Here is a 25,896-nt window from a genome sequence, read left to right on the forward strand (position 1 = left end):
TTTCAGGTCAATGGTGAGGGAAGTTGTTGTGTTCCGGCTGTTGTAAATAACTGAAGCCTTACACCATGATAAAGGTCCAAAGACTTTATTAACACTGATCTATGGAAGTAGATTATACATTCTTGGCAATAAATCTGCCGTTTACACTAGTTCTATGTTTTACTCATCCACTCCCTACACACTAGTAGCAAATTGCAGAGGCAATTAACCTACAAATCCGCATCTGGAGGTTACTCACATGGTCGTAGTGAGAACATGCAAATCCCACATAGACAGCACCCGAGGTCAGGATCGAACCCGGGTCTCTGGTGCTGTGAGTCTGAAGCTCTTCCAGCTATTCACCTGTTTATGTGCAGGTTGCTGGAGGTATGGAGGTATGGAGGGAGGGAGGTGGAGAGAGATTGTTCTTTCAAGGTGAGGGAGGAGGAGAGGTATTGCATGTCCACGATGTAGAATTGTGGAGGGATTGTGTGTGTGAAGATTGTGGGGGAGGTGGAGGGAGTGGCGTTGGTGTATGTCCATATGGTTATATGCCCATGGTGATGGAGATGGATATGGTGAGAGAGATGTCGAGAGATTGTTCATCCACGTTGATAGATGACTTGTGTTGAGGCATTGTGTTTTCATGATGATGGAGGTGGGGGGGGGGGGGAATTGTGTGATGATGAACCTGTTTAGTTTAGAGATACATTGCGGAAACACCGGGACCCACCGAGTCCGCACCGCCCAACGATTCTCACACATTAACACTATCCTTCACTCACTAGGGACAATTTACATTTATACCAGGCCAATTAACCTACAAACCTGTACGTCTTTGGAGTGAGGGAGGAAAACGAAGATTACGGAGAAAACCCACGCAGGTCACGGGGAGAATGTACAAACTCCATACAGACGGCAGCCGCAGTTGGGATCGAACCTGTGTCTCTGGTGCTGTAACCACTATAAGGCAGCAACTCTACCGCTGAGCCACTGTGGTGCTCCTGACCAAAGAGATGAAGAGATGTTCTACATGCATGTTGATAGATGTGCGGCAGGATAATTGAGATATAGACAAATTATAAATCCATAGCCAGGGAGATGTAGAGGGGTTGTACATCCATGGGATGTAGGTGTTGAGGGATGTATGTCCATTGTGAGGGTAGCACAAGGAGTTAGTTACGAATCTGTTTCTCCATTGAGAGTGGATAACATTTGACTATTTCAGTGATGCTGCCTGTATGGTGTAAAAGTCAGAAATAATTCTGTCCAAATCTGCCTCCACATCGAATGGCGATTTCCCAACATTCTAGTGATCCTACCCATAAAGTGGCTCGGTGATGTTTCAATTACATCCACCTTGTAAAGAGGGGTGCGTGTTCATTCATGAGACTTGACTGGATAAGTCGTGCAGGTGAGGACTTTGATCAAACATGCATTAATGTGCGGATTGATTGGTTTTTCAAAGCACGCAGATTCAAGCCTTGCTCTCTGACAGGATGAGTTGTGCAGACATGGGTATATGTAAATCAGCATCTGCAGTTTCTTGTTTCTACATTTTGAGCATGGTTGAGGTTAGGAGTGTCCAATTAACGCCAACGAGTCAAGCAGGAGAGAATGTAAGACTGTGTATGTTTCATTTGAAGAAACTGGCCTCTTGATTCTGCAATGCTGGACCTGTTGAATACCTTCCAGCGTTTAAGAAGGAACTGCAGATGCTGGAAAATCGAAGGTAGACAAAAGTCTGAAGAAGGGTTTCGATCCGAAACCTTGCCTATTTCCTTCGCTCCATAGATGCTGCTGCACCAGCTGAGTTTCTCCAGCACTTTTATCTACCTTCGAATACCTTCCAACCTTCTGTGTCACTGCATAATATATTAGGGTACTAGGTAACATTTCCAGAATCAGCCCCCGTTGTATTTTGTGATCTGGCTCCCATTGCCATTGATAACACTACAAGGGAGTAATGGGCTATGCTGCGGAGAAGTGTTACCTGTCACTGGTTGAAATGGTGGAGATCTTCAAAGAATTATAAAAAAATACTTTTGACTTTGAAGCATCATTAAATTCTACCATTTGTGTCCTGTCATTTTATTGTCCTTCATTTGATCAATGATCATGCTTAAGGCATTTTAATTATTTCTTGGAATCTGCCTAACAACACCATGTACACTAAAAATAATAACCACTTCCAAGCTGCTGTGTGGAAGTGATTTCTTTGACCACCATCAGCATGTGGTTGGGCGACAAACTTTGTTTCTGTTGCTAGACACCTCAGTACATTTCACAATGTTAAGATGTGTGTTTATATTTGACGCTTTGTCCATCATCTTTGCCATAATGGCAATTAAAGCAGACAATAGGATAATTACCAACACTGAGTTCAATAGATAATAGGTGCAGGAGGAGGCCATTCGGCCCTTCGAGCCAGCACCGCCATTCAATGTGATCATGGCTGATCATCCACAATCAGTACCCCGTTCCTGCCTTCTCTCCATATCCCTCAACTCCGCTATCCCTAAGAGCTCTATCTAACTCTCTCTTGAAAGTATCCAGAGAACCAGCCTCCACCGCCTTCTGTGGCAGAGAATTCCACAGACTCACAACTCTCTGTGTGAAAATTAGTTCACCCTTTCATATTTGGCAGCCAGATTAGGACACAATAGTTCTGTGGTAACTCCGTGGGTCAGGCAGTGTTTCTGAAGAACGTGAAAGGGTGACATTTTGGGTGGGGACACATTCGTTGGAAGGGAGGGGTGTTCATAAGTTTGTAAGATATAGTAGAATTAGGCCATTCGGCCCATCGCAGAGAGAGGACCCACTCCCAGCTCTCTCTCTCTCTAATTGGTCTGAAGAACCCAACTCACAATGTCACCTATCCATGTTCTCCAGAGATGCTGCCTGACCCGCTGAGTTACTCCAGCACTCTGTGAAATGTCACCTATCCATGTTCTCCAGAGATGCTGCCTGACCCACTGAGCTACTCCAGCACCATGTGTAAAGATCCTTGTTTCTGCATTTATCAGGCCCTTCTAGTTTAAGGATCAGGGCATGGAAATTACTATGTTTCCATTGTAAGCGGGTTCTTGATGCTGACCCAACTGCGAGACACTGGGAAAGCGGAAGGAAACACACTGGAATACCCTGACTCACTCGGGTCATGCATCAAAGAATGACAGCTGAAGTAGGCTGGAAAAGATCCAGCACCTAGTAAGTCATAAATCAGCACATTCAGATGTCCGAGGGGAGATGCAGGAGAGAGAAGCTACACGTTGCGTACATTCAGTGCAGTATGGCAGACAGACCCTCGCAGGGTTACGCTGGTCATGTCGCTGGTTCTTGTCCACTTCCACTTCACATTCTACCCTTGCTGGGGAACGAGTGCTCATACACACTCACGAGTCCCAGTGACAAATGTGTTGCATCCCACTTCCTCCGGATCACATTTCCTCAACATTGGCAGGCCTGACTCCAGGGCAGACATGACCTGCATGTGTCAAAGCTGATTAAAGTGCCCGAGTTCAGAGTGCTCCTCCCTGTGGAAATTGCAACTGCACCAGCCTCTCAGAACAGTGAAAGAGCATAAAGGTTCCACTGAAGCTGCTTCCTCTTACTATAAACCCTGATAAAGTGACCCACCTTTGGAAAATTGTTCTTTTCAGGGATCAATATAATGAAAGAAAAATAAACGTTCCATTAACTACAGTAGCCAAAGGCAACAGATGTAAGGGAGAATAATCAGAGAAACCTCTTCAAACAGTTTGAAAAATAATGCCCTGCAGATGTTAGTTATTGATCCTGTTGCAGCTTTCAGAAGGGTATTAGATAATTGTGTAAAGGAGAGAATATCGTACTAATAGAGGGAAGGTTTTAGGTGTGGCAATTAGTAATCACACTTTTACTCTTCTTTTCTACAATGAAAGGCATTGAGACCACATCTGGAGTATTGTGTTCAAAAGTGAACTGCAGATGCTGGAATATCGAAGGTACACAAAATTGCTGGGGAAACTCAGCGGGTGCAGCAGCATCTGGAGTATTGTGTACAGTTTTGGTCTCCTAATTTGAGGAAGGACATCCTTTTGATTGAGGCAGTGCAGCGTAGGTCCACGAGATTGATCCCTGGGATGACGGGACTGTCATATGAGGAAAGATTGAAAAGACTTGGCTTGTATTCGCTGGAATTTAGAAATATGAGGGGGGATCTTATAGAAACATATACAATTATAAAAGGACTGGACAAGCTAGATGCAGGAAAAATGTTCCCCATGTTGGGCGAGTCCAGAACCAGGGGCCACAGTCTTAGAATAAAGGGGAAGCCATTTAAGACTGAGGTGAGAAAAAACTTTTTCACCCTGAGAGTTGTGAATTTATGGAATTCCCTGCCACAGAGGCCAAGTCACTGGATGGATTTAAGAGAGAGTTAGATAGAGCTCTATGGGCTAGTGGAATCAAGGGATATGGGGAGAAGGCAGGCACGGATTATTGATTGGGGACGTTCAGCCATGATCACAATGAATGGCGCATTCGGCCCTTCGAGCCAGCACGGCTCGAAGGGCCGAATGGCCTCCTCCTGCACCTATTTTCTTTGTTTCTATGTTTAAGATTGTTGAGAGATTCAGATCAAGGTGTATAGACTGACTAGGTTCAAAGAAATATTCTTACACTTATTTAAAGCAAGGAGTTTTATTGTGAATAATGTTACCTTCCAGTTCTGGGTAATGTCTACATGATGTCAGTGGTGATGTAGTCGGATAACTTGAACCAAATTCATTGCTGGGTGGGAAACTCATGAGGGTAATTGTTTTAAAACTCTGCCCTATATTATTTTCCAGTGAGGTCAACAGAGAATAAAATCTCAGGGTAATAAAACAGCCTGCACTCAATCCCATCCACATGGAAGCAATACATTAATTGGCCACAATTTCTATATCAAAGAGCAAATTATTGTTAGGTTTTGTGAACTGGCAAAATGATGGTGGAAGATGTAGAACTGCAGATGCTTGTTTACAATAAAAGACACAAAGTGCTGGAGTAACTCAACAGGCCAGGCAGCAACACTGGAAAGCATGGAAAGGTAATGTTACGGGCAAGGATGCTTCTTTGGAAGAAGCCAACCTGAAACGTCACCTATCCATGTTCTTCCGAGATGTTGCTTGGCCCGCTGAGTTCCTCTGGCTTTTTGTGTCTATCTTCAGCTTAAACCAGCATCAGCAGTTCCTTCCAACACAAAGAGACTCCTGCTGTCTATGCCTCTCATTATTTTACATACTCTAGAGAAAACTATTCAAGTTGGTCCAGAACTCCTTCTAGTTCATTGTCGCTAATCCAGGCAAATCTCTTCCCAACCTTTCCAAAGTCTCCACATCCTTCATGCAGTGCAACAACCAGACCTGCACATTCCAAATGTGACCCAACCAAAGGTTTATACAGTTGCAACATGACCTCTCAACCTTTACACTCAGTGCCTTGACCAACAAGGGCAAGCTTTCCACACGTCTTCATGCCACAATACCTGCATGTGTAGTGTAGGAAGGAACTGCAGATGCTGGTTTACACCGAAGATAGACACAAAATGCTGGAGTTTGAAGAAGGATCTCGACCCGAATCGTCACCCATTCCTTTTCTCCAGAGCTGCTGTCTGACCCTGCACGCGTCTTTTTGCTAGGTTGGGAAATATCAAACACTAGACGACGCAGGTTTGTGATGGGAGAGGGAAAGCTTCATGGAGATTTACAATGCACGATTTTGACCGCGTGGCAGGTGCCAGGAACAGGCCACCTGGGGACGTGGTGGAAGCTGATACAGCAATAACAATTCAGAGGCATTTTGTCAGACACATGAGGAGTTATGCAATGGAGTGATACAGACCATGACCAGGCAGTTGTGCAGTACAAATTGAAATGATGAATAGCATAGACACTGTGGGTGATAGGGCCAGCTCCCATGTTCATCTCTTTTGTCCAAACTCTATTCTTACAATTTTTGGACGCAGAATATTTGAATCCACAGAAGCAACCATGTTCAGGAAAACAAATGTCATATCCCCAAATCCGTAATCCACACTTCAACCCATTCTCCGTTGCTGATGCATCAGGCTTGCATGGCACACAAATGCCATGCAGTGGGAAACTGAAGGCTCAGGTGGAAGGCTGGTTTTGAAACCTTGCCCAGTATAATTAACCACTGACATCATTCATTGCCACAGATGGCCGTGGAGGACAAGTCAGTTGTTATTTTTTATGGCGGAGGTTGACAGATTCTTGATTAGTGTGGGTGTCAGGGGTTATGGGGAGAAGGCAGGAGAATGGGGTTGAGAGGGAAAGAGGGATTATACATTTTGAGCCATGTGTCTCAACGCTCTCGTAGCAGAATATAAATAGATATTTTATTATATTCTGCTGGAGAGTAAAGTGAGACACTGCTTTTTATATTGGGTGCCTGACATCATCTGTTTTTAAAATGACAGTTTCAGGAGAATCCATAACGATGACATTGCTTTGCATGTTTATCTGGCAGTTTAATTCGGACATCAGAATGAATGCAGCACAGGGAGATACAAAGCCTTAGGTGCACTTTGCACAATGACATGAATATTGATTTCTCTAACTTCAAGTAACCCCTGCATCTTCCCCTCTCTCCATCCCTCCCCCACCCGTCATCTTACCACCTTCAAAGTCATCTCATTGAGTCTCATTGTCTTTAACTCGTTTTCAACTAGCACACAGCTAACAATGGCCTGTTTCCTTTATCATCATTATCTTTCATTCATTTGTTCTATATCTCTCTATATCGCCGTCTATATCTCTTGTTTCCCTTTCTCCTGACTCTCAGTCTGAAGATGGGTCTCGACCTAATACGTCACCTATTCCTTCTCTCCTGAGATGCTGTCTGACCCGTTGAGTTACTCCAGCTTTTTGTATCTATCTCCGGGTGCACTTGGCATGATCCATATCTATTGTGGGGTTTGCTGCGTTTACCCTTTGGTGACGGGTCGTTTTTGCTAATTAATTAATTTTCTTTTCCCTTCTCCCTTTTTTCTTAATTATTTGTTATTAATTGAGAGGTATTCTTTCCCATGGTAGTCTTGCAGTTGCAGTTGGTTATAATGAATTACTGTTGCTTTAAGGATGTTCTCCCTGTGTTACTTCTCTAATGACCCAAACCTTGAACAGATAGGGATCAGTGACTGTGCTTTTGGTTGGCTGACTGCCTGCCCTGTAACTCCCTGGTGCTTACAGACTCTGCAGCACACACTGGCCTGCGTTTCCAGCTTGACTCCCAGCGCTGTTGTTTCTCGGAACTGTCTGAAGTTGGTCTGGAACCTTTGACCCTGAGATGAGCTTAAGAGGGCCCTCAGTAAAGTCTCTCTACGACACCACAGCGAGTTCCCAGGCACACACGCTGCGAACTGCTACTGTCATTTCATCAACTCGGTGAAAGGTGGCCCTTTGGTCTGCCCAAGACCTGCTGGTCTTCTGGTGCAAGGAGCAGTCCATGACTGGAGGTTGCAGTCTCTCCAGGCACACGTTCTGATGGACGCAATGGACCTTGGTGCAGCCGCCACTGAGAGCAGATAAGTAAAGGCACTGCATTCATCACCCAGTGAGGGGCTGGAACACCAGGAGCAGCTCTCAAACTGGCTGTGGACATTATGTAGGAGAAACATTGATGTCCCACCAATATAATGTTAGTCCTATGCATGGCTTGTACCCTGAATGGCAATGCATGGCTTGTACCCTGAATGGCAATGCATGGATGTGCTTAATCATATTTGCAACTTTTATGTAGAGGGTATATATTTGAAATGAAGCAAACGTGTTATTTTCACCGTTATAAAGAGCTCAGGAGAGTGCGGTGCAGGAACAGGCCCAGAGGGCCCACAATGCCTGCGTTGAATGTGATGCCAAACAGTGTTATTGTTCCCATGTGCCTATCTAATAGCCTCTGATGCCACTATCGCATCTACCTCCACCACCACCCCTGGCACCATGTTCCAAGTACCCACCACTCTCTGCATGATAAAAAGTCTTGCCATGCATATCGGTTTTAAAATTTGCTATGCCTTCTAGTAGTCAGCTACATCAGCTAACTCTGTTCCTTTTTCTGCTCATCTAATGGAGCCTTCAGTCTTTGTCAATGAGACTTCACTCCTGTCTAACCTCCTAATCTGTAGTTTTGAAACGATCCACAACTTTGCAGCTCAAGCCTGGACTTGCATGAAGCCCTGTACTTGTGCCAAATCTATGGTGGCTCCTGGTGAAGTAATGCCTCAGTTCTGAAATTGTTTTCAAACACCTCCAAGATCGTGCCCTCTCACCATGTCCTCCAACCTAATAAATCTCTGGTACATGGGCATTCCTCCAATTCTCAGCATCCGGATTTTAATCTCTCCTGCATTCACCTTGTCATTGACTGCCCTCAGCTGTGGAATTCCTTCCCGGAACCTGTTCGCCTACCCACCTCACTTTCCTCCTTTAAGTTTCTTAAAAATTGCCTCTCACTCCAAAACATTTGGTCATCTCCCCTGACTTGGTTAAAGTCTAACTTTGCTTGTTTAATAGACAACAGACAATAGACAATAGGTGCAGGATAGGCCATTTGGCCCATCGAGCCAGCACCGCCATTCAATGTGATCATGGCTGATCATCCCCAATCAGTACCCCGTTCCTGCCTTATCCCCATATTCCCTGACTCCGTTATTTTAAAAGCCCTATCTAGCTCTCTTGAAAGCATCCAGAGAACCTGCCTTCACCGCCCTCTGAGGCAGAGAATTCCACAGACTCACCACTCTCTGTGAGAAAAAGTGTATCCTCGTCTCCGTTCTAAATGGCTTACTCCTTATTCTTAAACTGTGGCCCCTGGTTCTGGACTCCCCAACATCGGGAACATGCTTCCTGCCTCTAGCGTGTCCAAACCCTTAATCTTCTCTCCAGAGATGCTGCCTGTCGCTCAGACGCTGAGTTACTCCAGCATTTTGTGTCCACCTTTGATTGTTTACATTCCACTCAGTTACATTTTAAAGACACTATATAAGTACATTGATCAACTGAAATATTGGCATTTAACTGATGTAATTCTGTGTCCATATAAATTTGCCAACATTGAGTTTAGCAGCAGAGAGTAGGAATGGTAGGCGCATAAATCAGAATCCACCGAAGCCGACTTTGCCGATGTATACGTTTGGCCACTGCGAATCACATTCAAAGGAAAATTATGTATCAAGGGGAATAAATCAATGTTGATCAGTATTCATTTGAATTGAACATTGTCAATGAGGAGGTGATTGTTAGATCCAGCGTTTTGTTTGTAATGGTGCGTGCTCATATCTATAAAAAGTTAAAGGCTAGATTTCACATATTTATCATTTTTACTTTTACAGAAAGATTCTTAAAGTTTATAAAATAAAATTTATTCATTACATTAAGCAGTCAAGCCCTTAATCACCTTAAGCAGCTTATATGATGACCCGGTGGGCCAAAGGGCCTGTTTCAGCGCTGTATCTCTAAACTAAACTAAATTAAAAATGCCACCAGCAAGGTGTACTGTCACCTTTTTTGTCTACAAACAATGCACTGGTTACCATATAACCATATAACAATTACAGCACGGAAACAGGCCATCTCGGCCCTACAAGTCCGGCCGAAACAACTTTTTTCCCTTAGTCCCACCTGCCTCCACTCGTACCATAACCCTCCATTCCCTTCTCATCCATATGCCTATCCAATTTATTTTTAAATGATACCAACGAACCTGCCACCACCACTTCCACTGGAAACTCATTCCACACCGCTACCACTCTCTGAGTAAAGAAGTTCCCCCTCATGTTACCCCTAAACTTCTGTCCCTTAATTCTGAAGTCATGTCCTCTTGTTTGAATCTTCCCTATTCTCAAAGGGAAAAGCTTGATCACATCAACTCTGTCTATCCCTCTCATCATTTTAAAGACCTCTATCAAGTCCCCCCTTAACCTTCTGCGCTCCAGAGAATAAAGACCTAACTTATTCAACCTATCATCTATGTTACCATTATATTAGTTTAGTTTTTAGAGATACAGCACAGAAACAGACCCTTCGTCCCACTGAGTTCAAACTGACCAGCGATCACCACGCATTAACACTACCCTACACACACTAGGGACAATTTGCAATTATACCAAGCCGATTAACCTACAAACCTGTACGTCTTTGGAGTGTGGGAGGAAATCGGAGCGCCCGGAGAAAACTCACCCACGTCGCAGCGACAACGTACAAAGTCTGTAGAGACAGCACCCGTAGTCAGGATCGACCCTGGGGGTCTCTGACGCTGCAAGGCAGCAACTCTATCACTGCGCCATATTGAGTTGCAACTTTCAAAACCAATGTTTGTTGCTAGTTTTTCCTTGTTAATGCCATGTGTTGAAGACAGTGGAGTAAAGTGCAAAATGCAGACAAGGTTCTAGACAACAAAGATGCCATTGAACTATTTCTAACTCTGCTGGGCCAACAATTCTAGGAAACTTGTGCTAAGTCCTCACCAAAGTAGGTCAGAAAGTGCAGCCTGGTACACGAGAGCCCTCTTGCTGTAATCCTCAGTCTGCCGTGGCACCATGCCCTTAAAGGAGTAAAGATTTTTAGTGTTACAAGTTATACCGCCCATGCAATTGCTTTCACGCCCTGAGCCAGTCAAGGCCTCTGAGTTGTATTGGCAACATGTTTAGCGGTCTTGATTTTATTAATGAAAGATACTGAGAGATAAGTACTGCTCCTAAGTGGTGTGGAATGACCAATAATTGGGGAGAATAATGTTGGCCCATTTATATTACAGGCTAGAAATTTTCACTTCTTTTGGGGACATAACAATTGAAATTGAAATGTAAAACCCCACCTGTGGGAAAGAAGTTCCGTCAGGTGCGGAGGTCAGGATAGGTATTGAGAGGCAGGACAGTAAAAGTCCCCATAGCGTGGCTTGCCAAATAAACATAGAAACATAGAAAATGAGGAGGCCATTCAGCCCTTCGAGCCAGCACTGCCATTCATTGTGATCATGGCTGATCGTCCCCCATCAATAACCCGTGCCTGCCTTCTCCCCATATCCCTTGACTCCACATGCCCCTAGAGCTCTATCTAACTCTCTCTTAAATCCATCCAGTGACTTGGCCTCCACTGCCCTCTGTGGCAGGGAGTTCCATAAATTCACAACTCTGGGTGAAAAGGTTTTTTCTCACCTCAGTCTTAAATGACCTCCCCTTTATTGTAAGACTGTGGCCCCTGGTTCTGGACTTGCCCCAACATTGGGAACATTTTTCCTGCATCTAGCCTGTCCAGTCCTTTTATAATTTTATATGTTTCTAATTTTTTCTTATTGATTTATGATCCTGTATATTCGGATACCAAGACAGTGCAGCTGCTGGAAATCTAAACTGAAGGCAGGAAATGCAAGGAATGCTCATCTGGCCAGGTCAAATCAACAGAGAGAGAGAGAGAAGGAGAACAGAGCTTATACTTCAACTTAATAATCTTCCATCAGAACATTTCTCAGCTCTGATAAGAAGTCCCTGATCAGAAATGATAACTGTTCTGCTAAAGTTGTTTGACTTGTTGAGTAGTTTATTTAGTTTAGTTTAGTTTAGAGATACAGCGCAGAAACAGACCCTTCAGCCCACCGAGTCCACACCAACCAGCGATCCCCGCACATTAACACTGTCGTACACACACTACGGGCAATTTACATTGATACCAAGCCATTTAACCTACAAACTTGTATGTCTTTGGAATGTGGGAGAAAATTGAAGATCTCAGCGAAAACCCACGCAGGTCACGGGGAGAACGTACAAACTCCGTACAGACAGCACCCGTAGTCGGGATCGAACCTGGGTCTCTGGCACTGCAAGGCAGCAACTCCACCCCTGCGCTACTGTACAGTGTAATTGGTCACCAGGAGATTTAATGTACGATACTGTCCCAGCGGTACTTGGCTCAGGGCAACACAACAGTTAAAGTGAGAGCTGTGTGAACATGTTTGCAGCAGGAATATTACCAGTTGGAAGCAATTTGCCTCCGAGTCAGAATATTGGGGGCTTATGTCTAACTCCATATTTTGAACCTTAAAATCTAGGCCGACATTCCATTGTGGCATGGAAGGAATGCAACGTTGTCAGATATGTCATTTTTCTAGATTGTATAAGAAGCTTGATACTCTTAACTTAAGATTGATGTAAAATGTAAAAATAACTTCTATTGGAGAGGCATTTCCTCATCTACTTGTAGAAGGTTTTGTAGAACAGGCGTGGCACGGTGGTACAAGGGGGTGCAGCGGTAGAGTTACTGCCTTACAGTGGCAGAGACCCGGGTTCGATCCAGATTACAGGTGCTGTCCGTATGGAGTTTGTACCTTCTCCACATGTGTTTTCTCCGGAAGCTCTGGTTTCCACCCGTACTCCAAAGACGTACAGGTTTGTAGGTTAATTGGCTTGGGAAAATTGTAAAATTGTCCATATTGTGTGTAGGATAGTGCTAATGTGTGCAGGGATTGCTGGCCGGCGTGGACTCAGTGGGCTGAAGGGCATGTTTCCGCAGGCCCCATCAGGGGGGGGGGGGGGGGGCAACGAGTGCCATTTGGCAAGGGCCACATGCCTGTCTGCTTCAAAGGGATCTTGGTTTAGGGGCCTCTAATATTGAAATTGGCCTGGGCCTCAGTTCATCTGTGAGAGGGCCTGTGTTTCCACACTGTATCTCCAAACTAAAGTAAGCTAAGAACATGCTAAGCTCTTCCCTGGTACACAGTGTTAAAAGTGATCATCTGGTGATTATAATGCTGTCTGAGGGTGATTAACTGCTTGCTGCATGTCCGACATTACAGCAGTACCTGCACTTTCATATTTCCAAAAACATGTTCGAATGGCTCCATAAATGCATACTTGTAAACTACGCCTCATTAACTTCTCCTTCAGTTTTCATGCATGCCTTCCTTTAAAATGTTTGTGCATTGGCACTGCCTTGTTTTGGTTAGGAGTTTCAGTTGCACTATTTACCCTTCCAACACCCTAACTGAGTTGCTATTCTATACATGAGATCCTGGACTTTCAGTGATGTCAACCAGGGGCGGGAAACCCGGGGGGGGGGGGGGGGGGGGCAGTGGGGACACGTCCCCCCCATGTTTTGAGAGGTGGGGGACATCCTCCCCCTAAGTTTTTGTGATCCCAATTTTAATATCTCCGCTTTCCGCGAGGCAGTGGGGGTGGGACTGATGATCGAGGGCGCGATGATTGGAGGAGGGAGACGTGGCACAGACCTGCGCCTCATCCGCAGGCAGGATCAATCCCGGCCGGGTCTCCGGCGCTGTCCCGAGTGTCCCCACGGGTGGCCAGAGCAGACAGATGTGAGCTGTGCCTCCAGGCCCACAGCCAGCGCAGTGAAACAGCACTAAACCCAGCTCAACTCTGCATGGTCCGCCAGGTTAACCTGCCTGGGCTTGCAGGAAATATGGCCAGCGTGGAGAAGCAGCGCTGGTATCCCGTCAGTCCAGTCAGGGCTGTAGTTAACCCGGTGAGACAGGCAGAGTTGAGCTGCATTTAGCGCTGGATTGAGCCTCTGAAGCCTCGCGCGTGTGTGCGTGAGTGTGCGCATGCGCGCGTGGCCGCCAGAAAATTGTGTCCCCCGTCCCCTCCATGTGTTGATAGCGAGTTCCGCTCTTGTTGTCAACTAATCGTATCATTGTTTCTGATGCATCGTGTAATGGCTGACGATTTCCTCTCTGAAATTTCCTGCAGTAATTATGAAGCATTGTGCTAAAGGTCAAAGCCAAGCTGACAAAAGGGCCTGAGCAAGCAAAAACCTATCTGATCAATGTAGCCCAGCACAACAGATATGACGACAGATGGCACAATGGGCTAAGTGTTCGGCTGGCAACCGGAAGGTAGCCGGTTCGAATCCCGCTTGGAGTGCATACTGTCGTTGTGTCCTTGGGCAAGACACTTCACCCACCTTTGCCTGTGTGTGAATGTGTGTGAATGTGTGTGAGTGATTGGTGGTGGTCGGAGGGTCCGTAGGCGCAGATTGGCAGCCACGCTTCCATCAGTCTGCCCCAGGGCAGCTGTGGCTACAGAAGTAGCTTACCACCACCGAGTGTGACTGAGGAGTGAATGAATAATGCGATGTAAAGCGCCTTGAGTATTAGAAAGGCGCTATATAAATCCCATTCATTATTATTATTATTGATCTTCTTACCAGGCTGCTGGGAAGTGGGTCGGAATGTATATTCATTGTGGTAAATAAAATCCAGCCACACAAATTAACTGAAGCGACCTAAAACTACCTTATTTTTGTATATTGGTCAATTTTGTTTGTTTACATTCCTCTGAGACACATTTTAAAGACACTATATAAGTACATTAATGTTTAGTTCAATTTAGAGATACAGCATGGGAACAGGCCCTTCGGCCCAATGAGTCCACACCGACCAGCGATCCCCGCACATGAACAAGTTCCCCACACACACTAGGGACAATTTTACATTTATGCCATGCAATTAACCTACAAACCTGCACGTATTTGGAGTGTGGGAGGAAACCGAAGGGCTCGGAGAAAACCCACGCGGTCACAGGGAGAACGTACACACACTAGGGGAAATTGACACTATACCAAGTATACAAACACAAGCCAATTAACCTGCATACCTGGACGTCTTTGGAGTGTTGGAGGAACCCAAAGATGTTGGAGGAAACGGGGAGAACGTACAGAGAGCACCCATAGTCTGGATTGAACCCGGGTCTCTGGCACTGCAAGCACTACAGGGCGGCAACTCTACCGCTGTGCCACCGTGCTGCCCACAGATCCATGTGGGAGGATATTTTGTGCTATATCCGTACCCTGTACCTGAATTTACACAGATGTGCTCAGAGATAAAATAAAGCAGCTTGTAGGTCAGTGGTGAGTCTATTGAACCAATCAGTTATACAACACATAACAGCACAAAATTCCTTCCTACAGTTAATAAACTGAAATATTGGCATTGAACTGATGTCAATACTGCGTCTACATAAATTCGCCAGTATTGAACAGCTGATAATAGGAAGTGTAGGAGCATGAGTCAGAATGCATCGACTTCGCTGATACTATGGGCCGCTTTGAATCACATTAAAAGGAAATTGATGTATCAAAGGGAATAAAGCAATCTTGGTCAGTATTTAGCTCCTAGTGAATGGCACAGTAGCAAATTTATCATTCTTGTTTTGGCGATGATTAGAACAGCGAGACATTTCAATATAAATAATTAGATGTATTGTAATTTGGAATGTCCTCACCTTGTGAAATTTGCCAAGCAAATGCTAAGGTTTACTTTGGAGACAAAAACCACACAAAATGCTGGAGTAACTCAATGGGTCAGTTAAGGGGCTGTCCCACTTGGGCGACCTAATTGGCGAGTTTAGAAGAGTTTGAAAAAAATGTCATGTTGAAGACCTCCTTCGACTATGTGGTAGACCTCCTTCGACTATGTTGAAGACCAGCTTCGACTATGTTGAAGACCAGCTTCGACTAGCTACGACTAACTTCGGGAAAATTGGACACCGAATAGTGGAGAGTGAAGACGACCTCCTTCGATCTCTTTCGACCTCCCTTCGACTATGATGAAGACTATCTACGACTACCTTCGACTACCCTCGATTACCTACAACTAACATGCCGACCTACTACCACCTACTACGACTAAACCTACAAGTAAAAAAAATATCGTTTTTTTTCCATGGCGACCTTTTTTTTACTCGCGGGGGTATTTTTTTTAACATATTGAAAAAACCGCCACGACCTAGCTGAGGCCTCGAGTACGCGGAGACCACTCTCGAGCATGAAGGAGAGTTACGAAGACCTACTACCTCGTGTCGACCATGCTGCGAGTATGAGTTGAGGTCAAACTCGCGGATTAGGTCGCCCAGGTGGGACAGCCTCTTTAGCATCTATGGAGAACATGGATCAGTGATATTTTGGGCCAGGACCCTACTTTCATGACTTTGTTTGGGGGGGTGACATGAAGAACTTTGATGCTGATAGACTGGTCATATCTTTGGAGACAAATAATTCTGTAGGATTTGGCCACTATGGTGTAATAGGATGTCCATAGTCCAACATGGTAGGGAATTATTATTAGTGTCAGCTCTTGTTTTACTCCAAAAGACCTGATGCCTGTCTGCCATCTAGCTGTGGCTGGTATCTTGTGTATTATAAACATAGGGCAGCAGACGCCTGACACGCCTTGACATAAGGCTGTGTTGTCAGGAAAAGAATGATGATCAGCAGAACACAGATTACTTGAGGAACTCAATGGTGTCATGCAGGATTTGTGGAGGGAATGGATAGGCTACTTCAGGCTGATGATGACACACTGGTTGCTTCCCGACCCAAATTGTTATCTCCCCATTCCCTCCGCAGATGCTGCCTGACACTGTGGGTTCCCTCAAGTTCTCTCAGTTTTGCTCAATTCCAACATCTGCAGTTCAATGTGCGCATAAGAAGGATAAGCACAGAATGCCTTTCTGGGGCAGAGAGGTTTGGGTGTGTCAGTGACACAGATTTACTTATCCCTCAGAAGCAGCACACCTGCCACAACTACATCTTGCTTCCATTCATACCAAGAGCAGAAAATGTTTCAGCGTCTACAAGAACAAACAGGTTGACCGAATTTCCGTGCAGTCAGGGCCAAGTTCATTCTCGCCTGTTCTGTTTTTAACATCTGAATATTTTACCGGTGCGGAGAAGTTCAGAATAACATCTTTAGTTAGGTAGAGGAAGGAACAGCAGATGCTGGTTTAAACCGAAGATAAACACAAAGAGCTGGAGTAACTCAGTGGGACAGACAGCATCTTTGGAAAAAGGGAATAGGTGACATTTCGGGTCAAGACCCTTCTTCAGACTGAGGAACAGAATATGTACCTTAGGACTTAAAATGAACTAACTTAAAATGAACAGTTGTATAGGGCTCTGGTGAGACCACATCTGGAGTATTGTGTCCAGTTTTGGTCTCCTAATTTGAGGAAGGACATCCTTGTGATTGAGGCAGTGCAGCGTAGGTCCACGAGATTGATCCCTGGGATGGCGGGACTGTCATATGAGGAAAGATTGAAAAGACGTGACTTGTATTCACTGGAGTTTAGAAGGATGAGGGGGAGATCTTATAGAAACATATAAAATTATAAAAGGACTGGACAAGCTAGATGCAGGATAAATGTTCCCAATGTTGGGCGAGTCCAGAACCAGGGGCCACAGTCTTAGAATAAAGGAGAAGCCATTTAAGACTGAGGTGCGTAAAAACGTTTTCACCCAGAGAGTTGTGAATTTGTGGAATTCTCTGCCACAGAGGGCACTGGAGGTCAAGTCACTGGATGGATTTAAGAGAGAGTTAGACAGAGCTCTAGGGGCTAGTGGTATCATAGAACATAGAACATAGAAAATAGGTGCAGGAGTAGGCCATTCGGCCCTTCGAGCCTGCACCGCCATTCAATATGATCATGGCTTATCATCCAACTCAAGAGAATCAAGTGATATGGGGAGAAGGCAGGCACGGGTTATTGATAGGGGACGATCAGCCATGATCACAATGAATAGCGGTGCTGGCTTGAAGGGCCGAATGGCCTCCTCCTGCACCTATTTTCTATGTTTCTATGTAACTCTGCATTAAGCATGATTTGTACTTGCAACCTTATTCACCTCCGTTATCGATTAGTGCAAAGATATAGGAATTACTTTCATCAATCTTTGATGTAAGATTAATCCGCATTGTGACGAGGTGGATTTGACTATCAATTATGCCAGTCTATTACATCAAAAGAACTAGTCTAAATAGGCCAATCGTGCTTGGTCATCCATAAACATGATCCTGTATCATGAACTGATCTTGTATCTCATGCACAGCCTCCTGGCTGATTCCCAGTCTCTGATTACCTTGCTGTCTGCATTTAGCTTTCCCTTACAAGTGCTATTGAAGTTAATTGAATAAAAAGCTCAATGTGCATTCTTCAACAATATGGAGCACGATTACACCTTTATCACACACTCATCTTTCTGATATCAGCCATTTTGTTTTTCAAGTAGTTTTGAGACTGAAGGGCCTGTCCCACTTACGCAATTTTTTCCGCGACTTGCTGGCATCCGTCATAGTCGCAGCAGGTCGCCGAAAAATTAAAAAATGTTGAAAATCCAGCTGCGATCAGGCTCTTTGGGTGACTACCCACGACCATACAGGCGTCGCACCAAAGAGTCGTACCTTTTTCTAGATTTTCAACATATTGAACATTTTTGGCGACCTGCTGCAACTATGACGGGTGCCGGTAAGTCGCCGAAAAAATTGAGTACGTGGGGTGTCGAATATAGATTTACATCCATATTCACACGCAAATTATGCTTTGCATAGACATGCCAAGCATTATATAGGAAGGAACTGCAGATGCTGGTTTAAAGTGAAGATGGACATAAAAAGCTGGAGTAACTCAACGGGTCAGGCAGCATCTCTGGAGAAAAGGAATAGGTGACATTTCAGGTCGAGACCCTTCTTCAGACTGAGAGTCAGGGGAAAGGGGAAACGAGAGATATAGACGGTGATATAGAGAAATATAAAACACATGAATGAATGATATGCAAAAAGGTTACAGACATATAGATATTGATTTCTGTAGCTGTAAGTAACCCTTGCATCCCTTCTCACGGTCTTGGATGGAGCTGTTCCCAAACCAAGCTGTGATGCATCTGGATAAAATTATCTCCATGGTGCATCTGTAGAAGTTGGTGAGAGTTGTAGGGGACATGTCGAACTTCCTAAGCCTTCGAAGGAAGTACAGGCGTTGGTGTGCTTTCTTGGTCGTTGCTTCACTATGGGTGGTCCAGGAGAAGTTGTTGGTGATATTAACGTTTGAAATTTGACGTTTTCAACGGTCTCCATGCTGGTACCAGTTACAGAAGGAAGAATGTTATATTCAGCTGGCTTGAATTACTAGTTGTACCACATGGGTAAGTTTAGATGAACAAGTGTAAGGAAACAGCACTTTACCGAACTCAACCGCAGAATATCTGACATCCACAGGCCAGCCAATTGTGACTCAATTAATTAATTCAACACAGATAGGTAGACAAATGTGATGCCTGTGGGCTTAGTACAGCATCATGCAATACCCTTACCAGTTGAATCCTCAAAAGACTGTTTTAGATATACTGGGCTATGACAATAACATTTCAAAATCCCTTTGATCTGCTGTTCGAAATGTTGAAATGTATTTTATTTTGCTATTGCAGGGGTACAAGACTGAATCCCTCGGACGGTGTGAGGGTCGGGACTGCAGTGCAGGATGCAAGTGTTTCCCAGAGAAAGGGTCAAGGGTGAGTGAGACACAGTTGGATGTGGTTTTTTGTTCCACTGTTTTTTTGTTCCCATGCAATTCCGATGTAATTCCGATGGGATGAAGAGATGGCCCAGAGTTCAGTCTGACTGGGACAATGTCAACGGTCACCGGCTCACCATGAAGCCAGTTGAGGATGGATAGCCGGGATCTTGGCTCCAGTTTGTGTGGAGCGGGCTCCGAACTTTCAATGGTGAACTCTTACTTCATGTTTGCACGGCAGCTTCCAAAACTCTGAGAATTCGACGGCTTTAAGAGTCTTGTCATTCTTTCATCGTTGTTCTAATTCCCTGACAAACAACAGTGTGGGAGTGTTCATTCATTCATCATCGTTGAAGACATTAGCGACGCAGTGGTGCTGGTTTCCAACGGTAACGGTGACAGACACATCTCTGTCCTCCAGTTCCCGTGGACTTCCGCCACTGGAAGTATAAGATTTTAGTGTGTGTTTTATCATCATTCCTTACTATGCCATGTACGACAGTGATCGCAACTTCTACTGAAGTGTGGATGGCCGTTGGCTCGCTAGAAGCTCAACCGCCCTTTGACAGGTCTTGTTTTTGGTCCTGCTGGGGGTCCACAGCCCCCTCCTCACCTGGCAAACCAGGTGGGGGAGACGGTTTTTGTCGCCGACTGTTTGACCATGGAGTAGGTAGCACGGGATTATATGGTACCCATGGCGGGGGGGACTCCCCCCCCCCCCCCCCCCGCCCCCACCTGACATGTACCTTCAACAAAACTATAATTCAAAAGTTGTCTTGCCATTAAGATCTGATGGTCAACTAACAAACACCTTTGTCAACATAATATCCTCTCTGCAAATATCCCCACACCGATCAACAAAATGCAACATGTACTGAAAGCAGCCACTGTTCCAAGGTGAACAAGACAGATACAATCCTCTTCATTACTATTGAATCCATGATTTGCATTGGTGTTTTCTTTCGATGAAAATGGGAAGTCAGCGTCTCCTGACCAACATGTTGAAGGCCCCAATATGAGCCAAAGAGAGTCGTGTAAGGCTCCAAACACTGATGGTGAACAGATCACAGTGTGTAGTAAGCAGCTGCAGATGCTGGTTTACACTGAAGATAGACGCAAAATGCTGGGGTAACTCAGCGGGCCAGGTAGCATCACTGGACAGAAGGAATGGGTGATGTTTCGGGCTGAGACCCTTCTTCAGATCATTCCTTCTATCCAGAGATGTTGCCTGTCCCGCTGAGTAACTCCAGAATTTTGTATCTATCTATCTATCTATCTATCTATCTATCTATCTATCTATCTATCTATCTATCTATCTATCTATCTATCTATCTCTCTCTCTCTCTCTCTCTCTCTCTCTCTCTCTCTCTATCTCTCTCTCTATCTCTCTCTCTATCTCTCTCTCTCTATCTCTCTATCTCTCTATCTCTCTCTCTATCTCTCTATCTCTCTATCTCTCTCTTCAAAGTTCTGTCTGAAAATTTGATATGAAATCCCAACATAACATTTCTATTCACAAGGTAGACAACAATGCTGGAGAAACTCAGTGGGTGAGGCAGCATCTATGGAGAGAAGGAATAGGTGACATTACGGGTCGAGACCCTTCTTCCTCCGAAACGTCACCTATTCCTTTGCTCCATAGATGCTGCTTCACCCGCTGACTTTCTCCAGCATTTTTTGATTTTTCCAGCATCTGCAGCTCTTTCTTAAACCTTTCTATTCACAATAACATTCAACATAACATATTATTGATTCCAAGACCTAGATCCTGGTCTGAAGGAGAGCTCTGTGTAGTGTAGGCTGCTGTGAGGTTGGAAATTAGGAAGAATGGGTTCATCAAAACTCTTTTAATGATCTTTCTGCCTCACAGGTCTAGTGATGGACAGGCAGAGGGCCTCTTAGCTGGGAGGCCTGCTTTTCAAAGTGTCAGACAACCTGAGTAGATGTAATGTATGAGGGCAAGAGAGCTTCTTATGGCTGGGGGGGGGCAGAAGGTATACAGGGAGGAGACGGAGCAGAATGAGAGGTGGGAGTGTTAAAGAGATTTGGGAAAGATTTTAAAAAGACAGAGATTGATACTTGGAACTCGCTGCTAAATGAAGTGATGGATTAGGATACAATCCTGCACAGAACCATCTCTGGTTGCCTCAAACCCACTCGAGTTGACGACCTGTCCCTGCTGTGTGGTATTGCACCTCCTCCAATCAGAAGAGCAGTCTCCTCAAAAGTGGAAAGGCAGCAAGCAGGAGGATGACTCGTCACCCACTCTTCCAACACGTCCAGGCTCCAAAGAGGTGAAAATCCAGAAATAGCTTCCTGCATGCAGTTCAACCCCTGGGTGATAACCCCCGCAGCTGGAGGATAGATGCTTGGGTGACACACCTACAATCCCCACACACCGACACTATACCCTGAGGAGTCCCTTCCATTGGGAGTGAAAGAGACATGGTCAGTCCGTCTCTGCCTCAACCGCCTCAGAACACGGGTCGGACGGAGGAAAGGCCTCATGCAGAAGTGGCGGGTCAACAACGATGGGCCAACCCAATGTGACTGTGGGGAGGCAACCCAAAACTATGGAGCACTAAAACCCCTGTCCCACGGTACGAGTTCATTCCAAGAGTTCTCCTGAGTTTGCCCTGATTCGAACTCGGAGATTTACGGTAATGGTCACTCGTCGGTACTCGGGGCTCTCGTGGACATTTTTCATCATGTTGAAAAATCTTCACGAGTCTTCCCGTGCTTACCTGCCGTTAGCGAGTCTTCCCGAGCACCTGCCGTTAGCGCTAAGAGACGTCCCCGAGCTCCGACGTACACGCTACGTTCATTCTCCGTGCTTACCACGAGTTTGATTTTTTTTAAACTCGGGAGAGCTCTTGGAATGAACTCGTACCGTGGGACAGGGCTATTACTGACCTGCCCCCTCCTCCCAGAGCTCTGCAAACCAGAAGATCTCAAGGTCTTGAACCCATGTGCCAGAGCCCGCATTTATGCACTGGCTTAGAAAAATGTAGCGACACGACAACAAAGAAGAAGACTGTGTTTAAGAGACATGTGAATAGGGAAGGCACAGAAATATATGGTTCTCATGCAGGCAAATAAATGGGTTTAGTTCCGATGGGTAAATAGGCTAGTATGGATATATTGGGCTGAAAGCCCAGTTTCTACACTGTATAACTCGATGAATAGAGTGCAGAGAGTATTCACTGATCAGATAACTGAGCCTGCAGGAACTGTCCTGATATTCCTGACCAACAAGAATATGTGTAAACAGGGCAATATGGTGGAGCAGCAGTAGAGCCACTGCCTTACAGCACCAGAGACCCGGGTTTGATCCTGACTGTGGGTGCTTGTCTGTACGAAGTTTGTACCTTCTCCCCGTGACCTGCAGACGTCTTCTCAGAGATCGTTGATTTCCTCCCACACTCCCAAAGACGTACAGGTTTGTAGGTTAATTGGTTTGGTATAAATGTAAATTGTTCCTTAGCGGCGACTAGGATGAAGCTGTAGCGAGAATTCTCGAGCCGTAGGTGCGTCGGCAAGAGGTCTTAATGGGTTGCCAGGAGGTCGAAGGTTCTCGGAGGTTCTCGTAGGTTGTCGCTGGTGCTGACTGGTGAATTTCATTGACTCATTGGGAAAAAAAAGGTAAGCAGTAGTTTTCAGAACCAAGGATAACCAACCTGTAATGTTAAATTCCGCCGAGCTTCACAGCCGTGTATCTCTGGATTCTTAAAAGTTGTCTCCACTCCTTCTCCCCCCTTCTCCCCCTTCTCTCCCCCCCCCCCTCCCATCTCCACCCCCCCCCCCCCATCTCCCCCCTCTTTTAAAGGACTTATCGTACACTGTGCTTTAGCCGTCTTTTTACAGCGCCAACCTTGTCTGTTTCACCTTGGCTTTGCACCGTGTGAATTTTTTATACAGCGCGCCCCCCGCTTGCCCTGTCCCCCGCCTGCATAACGGGCTGGTGAAGAAAGCGATGCGTGTGTGCGCATGTGCGTGTGTGTGTGCGCGTGCGTGTGCGTGTTCCACTCTTGACAGTCGCCGTTCCAGTTGCCGGTTTTTCAGGCGACTGCCGGCAACTTGACAGTCACCGGCAGTCCATTGAAAAATCGCCTAAGTGGGACAGGCCCATTACTCTTAGTCCTCATTTGGTTACTCCATTATTTTACTTTAATATCATCTTGCATTCCTCTGATTTTACACTCCAACCTTCCACCATTCTGCTGCTCTGCGCACTTTGTTGTATTCGATGTTTTGCCGGTGTTTTATGCATATAGTAATTTATCATTACAATATGTGTATTGTTTACTCTGTGAGCTCCCTGTGTAAAAAACAATAATCTAATCTAATGTGAATATTTATTATGAGGAGTTTAAATACACGAGTTAGAAATAGTTAGACATTTGTACTCTGTAGCTAACCATTGGCGGAAGATATGGGGAGCATAGAATGTCCTATTTAATAGAAGTTCAAGATGATAGGATGGAAATTATAGATTTATAATGGGAACTTTCACTCCAGGTAGACAAGGAAGATATTATGTTTTTAAGAAGATGCTGGAACTGCAATGCTGGAAAATCGAAGGTAGACAAAAGTGCTGGAGAAACTCAGCGGGTGCAGCAGCATCTATGGAGCGAAGGAAATAGGCAACGTTTCGGGCCAAAACCCTTCTTCAGACTGATAATTCAGACAAGGAAGATACTTGAGTTTGTTTTATAAAATATGAATGATTCTGATAGATTGAATAAGGAAAGACATATTCAGGAAGTCAGTTCCAAGTGATCAATTCCAAGAAACATTAAAATAAGTTTTGGATATGTGTCTTTTTTGTTGTCCTGACTGTGAATGCTTTGGCACGGTTGAATCAGAATGACGGAAATGTGGATTTGGATTTGAAGATCAAGGATGCAGGAAGAGAGTAAGCAGTGGTATTAGTTTTGGATTGCTCGAGGCACAGACATGACTGTCAGAATGACCCCCTGCTGTGATAGGGGCTCCCGTGGTTCAGCTGTCTCTCTGATTCTGGGGAACAAGCAACTTTCCCACAGGATGGAACGAACACAAGTCAGTAGAGGTTCAATCAGTGCTGCTGCTCCGCCTCGCTGCTGACACAAACCAACAAGCAGCTTGTTTGGCAAATGTTTTAATGGGCAGATTCAAAGGCATTTATTGCAGAAGGACATTATGTAAAAGCATGGGTGTGACTAGGCAGCATAAATTCAGCTTCAGTTTAGTTTATTGTCACGTGTACCAAGGTACAGCTAAAAGCTTTTGTCGCCTGCCATTCATAATTACAATCGAGCCATTTACAGTGTATAGATACATGATAAGGGAATAACGTTTAGTGCAAGGTAAAGCCAGCAAATTCCGATCAAGGATAGTCTGAGGGTCGCCGATGAGGAAGATGGTAGTTCAGCATTGCTCTCTGGTTGTGGTTGGATGATTCAGTTGCATGATAACAGCTGGGAAGAAACTGTCCCTGACAAAGTGACACGACTGAATTTAAGTCTGTAAGGGATGAGAGATTCCGTTCCGGCTATTTTTGTCGCCGTCAGTAGCTGCTTGTGAACATGAATTCCCGACATGTCAATCTCACTGTATTGCTGGACATAGCAACATAGAGTTGTACAGCACAAAGAAAAAGGCCCTTCAGCCCACTGTGCCCATGCTGACCTTATTTGCCCATCTAAGTGTGCAGGCTTTGGGTCTGTACCTTTCTAGGCCTTGCCTGTTCAAGTGCCTGTCTAAATGTCTTTTAAGTGTAGTGAGTGAGTGTATCTAATCCATCACCTCCTCTGCAGCAAGTTTCAAATATTAACCACTGTCTGTGTAAAAAAAAATATTTCCCCCCAGACTCTCTCCCTCTAGACTCATTCCCCGCTCCTTGAACCTGGGCACACTTGTTTTTGATTCCCCTGTCATGACAAAACGATTTTGACCGTTCATGTTATCTAAGCCTCTAACAGTTTTCAATGCCTAAATTGGTCACCCCTCAGCCTTCTTTGCTCCAGGGAAAACAAACCCTGTGAATGTTTCAATGCCGCATCTCTCATCAGCATTTATGAGGAGAATGGGGTTAGGAAGGACAGATAGATCAGCCATGATTGAATGTCGCAGTAGACTTGATAGGCCGAATGGCCTATTTCTGCTCCTATCACTCTCGACATGAATTCAAGATTTATTACCTACCCCTAATTGTCACTAAATATAAGAGGCAGATAGGTGACAACATTATTGTGGGTCTGAAGTAAATTGTAGAACAGATAGTGTGAGGATCTCTGAGAGGTATTAATGACTCCTTTTGGAATAGGATGACGGTTTCATGCTCTCTGTACTAATGCTAGCAGTTATTATTTAATTACTTGAATTGAAATTCCCCAACTATGCTGGTGGGATTAGAACTCATGTCACAAATCAATGATCCAGCCCTTTTGGTAAATGAGCTTTCATGCCCTGACCAGTTCAGTGAACAGCTATTTTCAGTTTTTGCCCGTACTTGTAATACCCACATTCGTTATAAAATCCATGGTACATCCCAAAAATGAGCTCCAAACATTTAGTTAAGACACCAATTAACT

At 45.0% G+C, this 25,896-nt stretch overlaps 1 protein-coding gene across 7 annotated transcripts in view; it reads left to right on the top strand.

The window, feature by feature from the left end:
- Positions 1 to 25,896, top strand: part of col4a6 (collagen type IV alpha 6 chain) — a 394,735-nt gene that overhangs the window by 107,783 nt on the left and 261,056 nt on the right. For all 7 annotated transcript variants that reach the window (XM_033030165.1, XM_033030164.1, XM_033030169.1 and 4 more), the window contains exon 4: positions 19,236 to 19,319. In XM_033030165.1, the coding sequence (XP_032886056.1) occupies positions 19,236 to 19,319 (84 nt within the window). The remainder of the gene's footprint in view (positions 1 to 19,235; positions 19,320 to 25,896) is intronic.

The sequence above is a fragment of the Amblyraja radiata genome, chromosome 12 (assembly GCF_010909765.2).
Source record: "Amblyraja radiata isolate CabotCenter1 chromosome 12, sAmbRad1.1.pri, whole genome shotgun sequence".
Lineage (NCBI taxonomy): Eukaryota > Metazoa > Chordata > Chondrichthyes > Rajiformes > Rajidae > Amblyraja > Amblyraja radiata.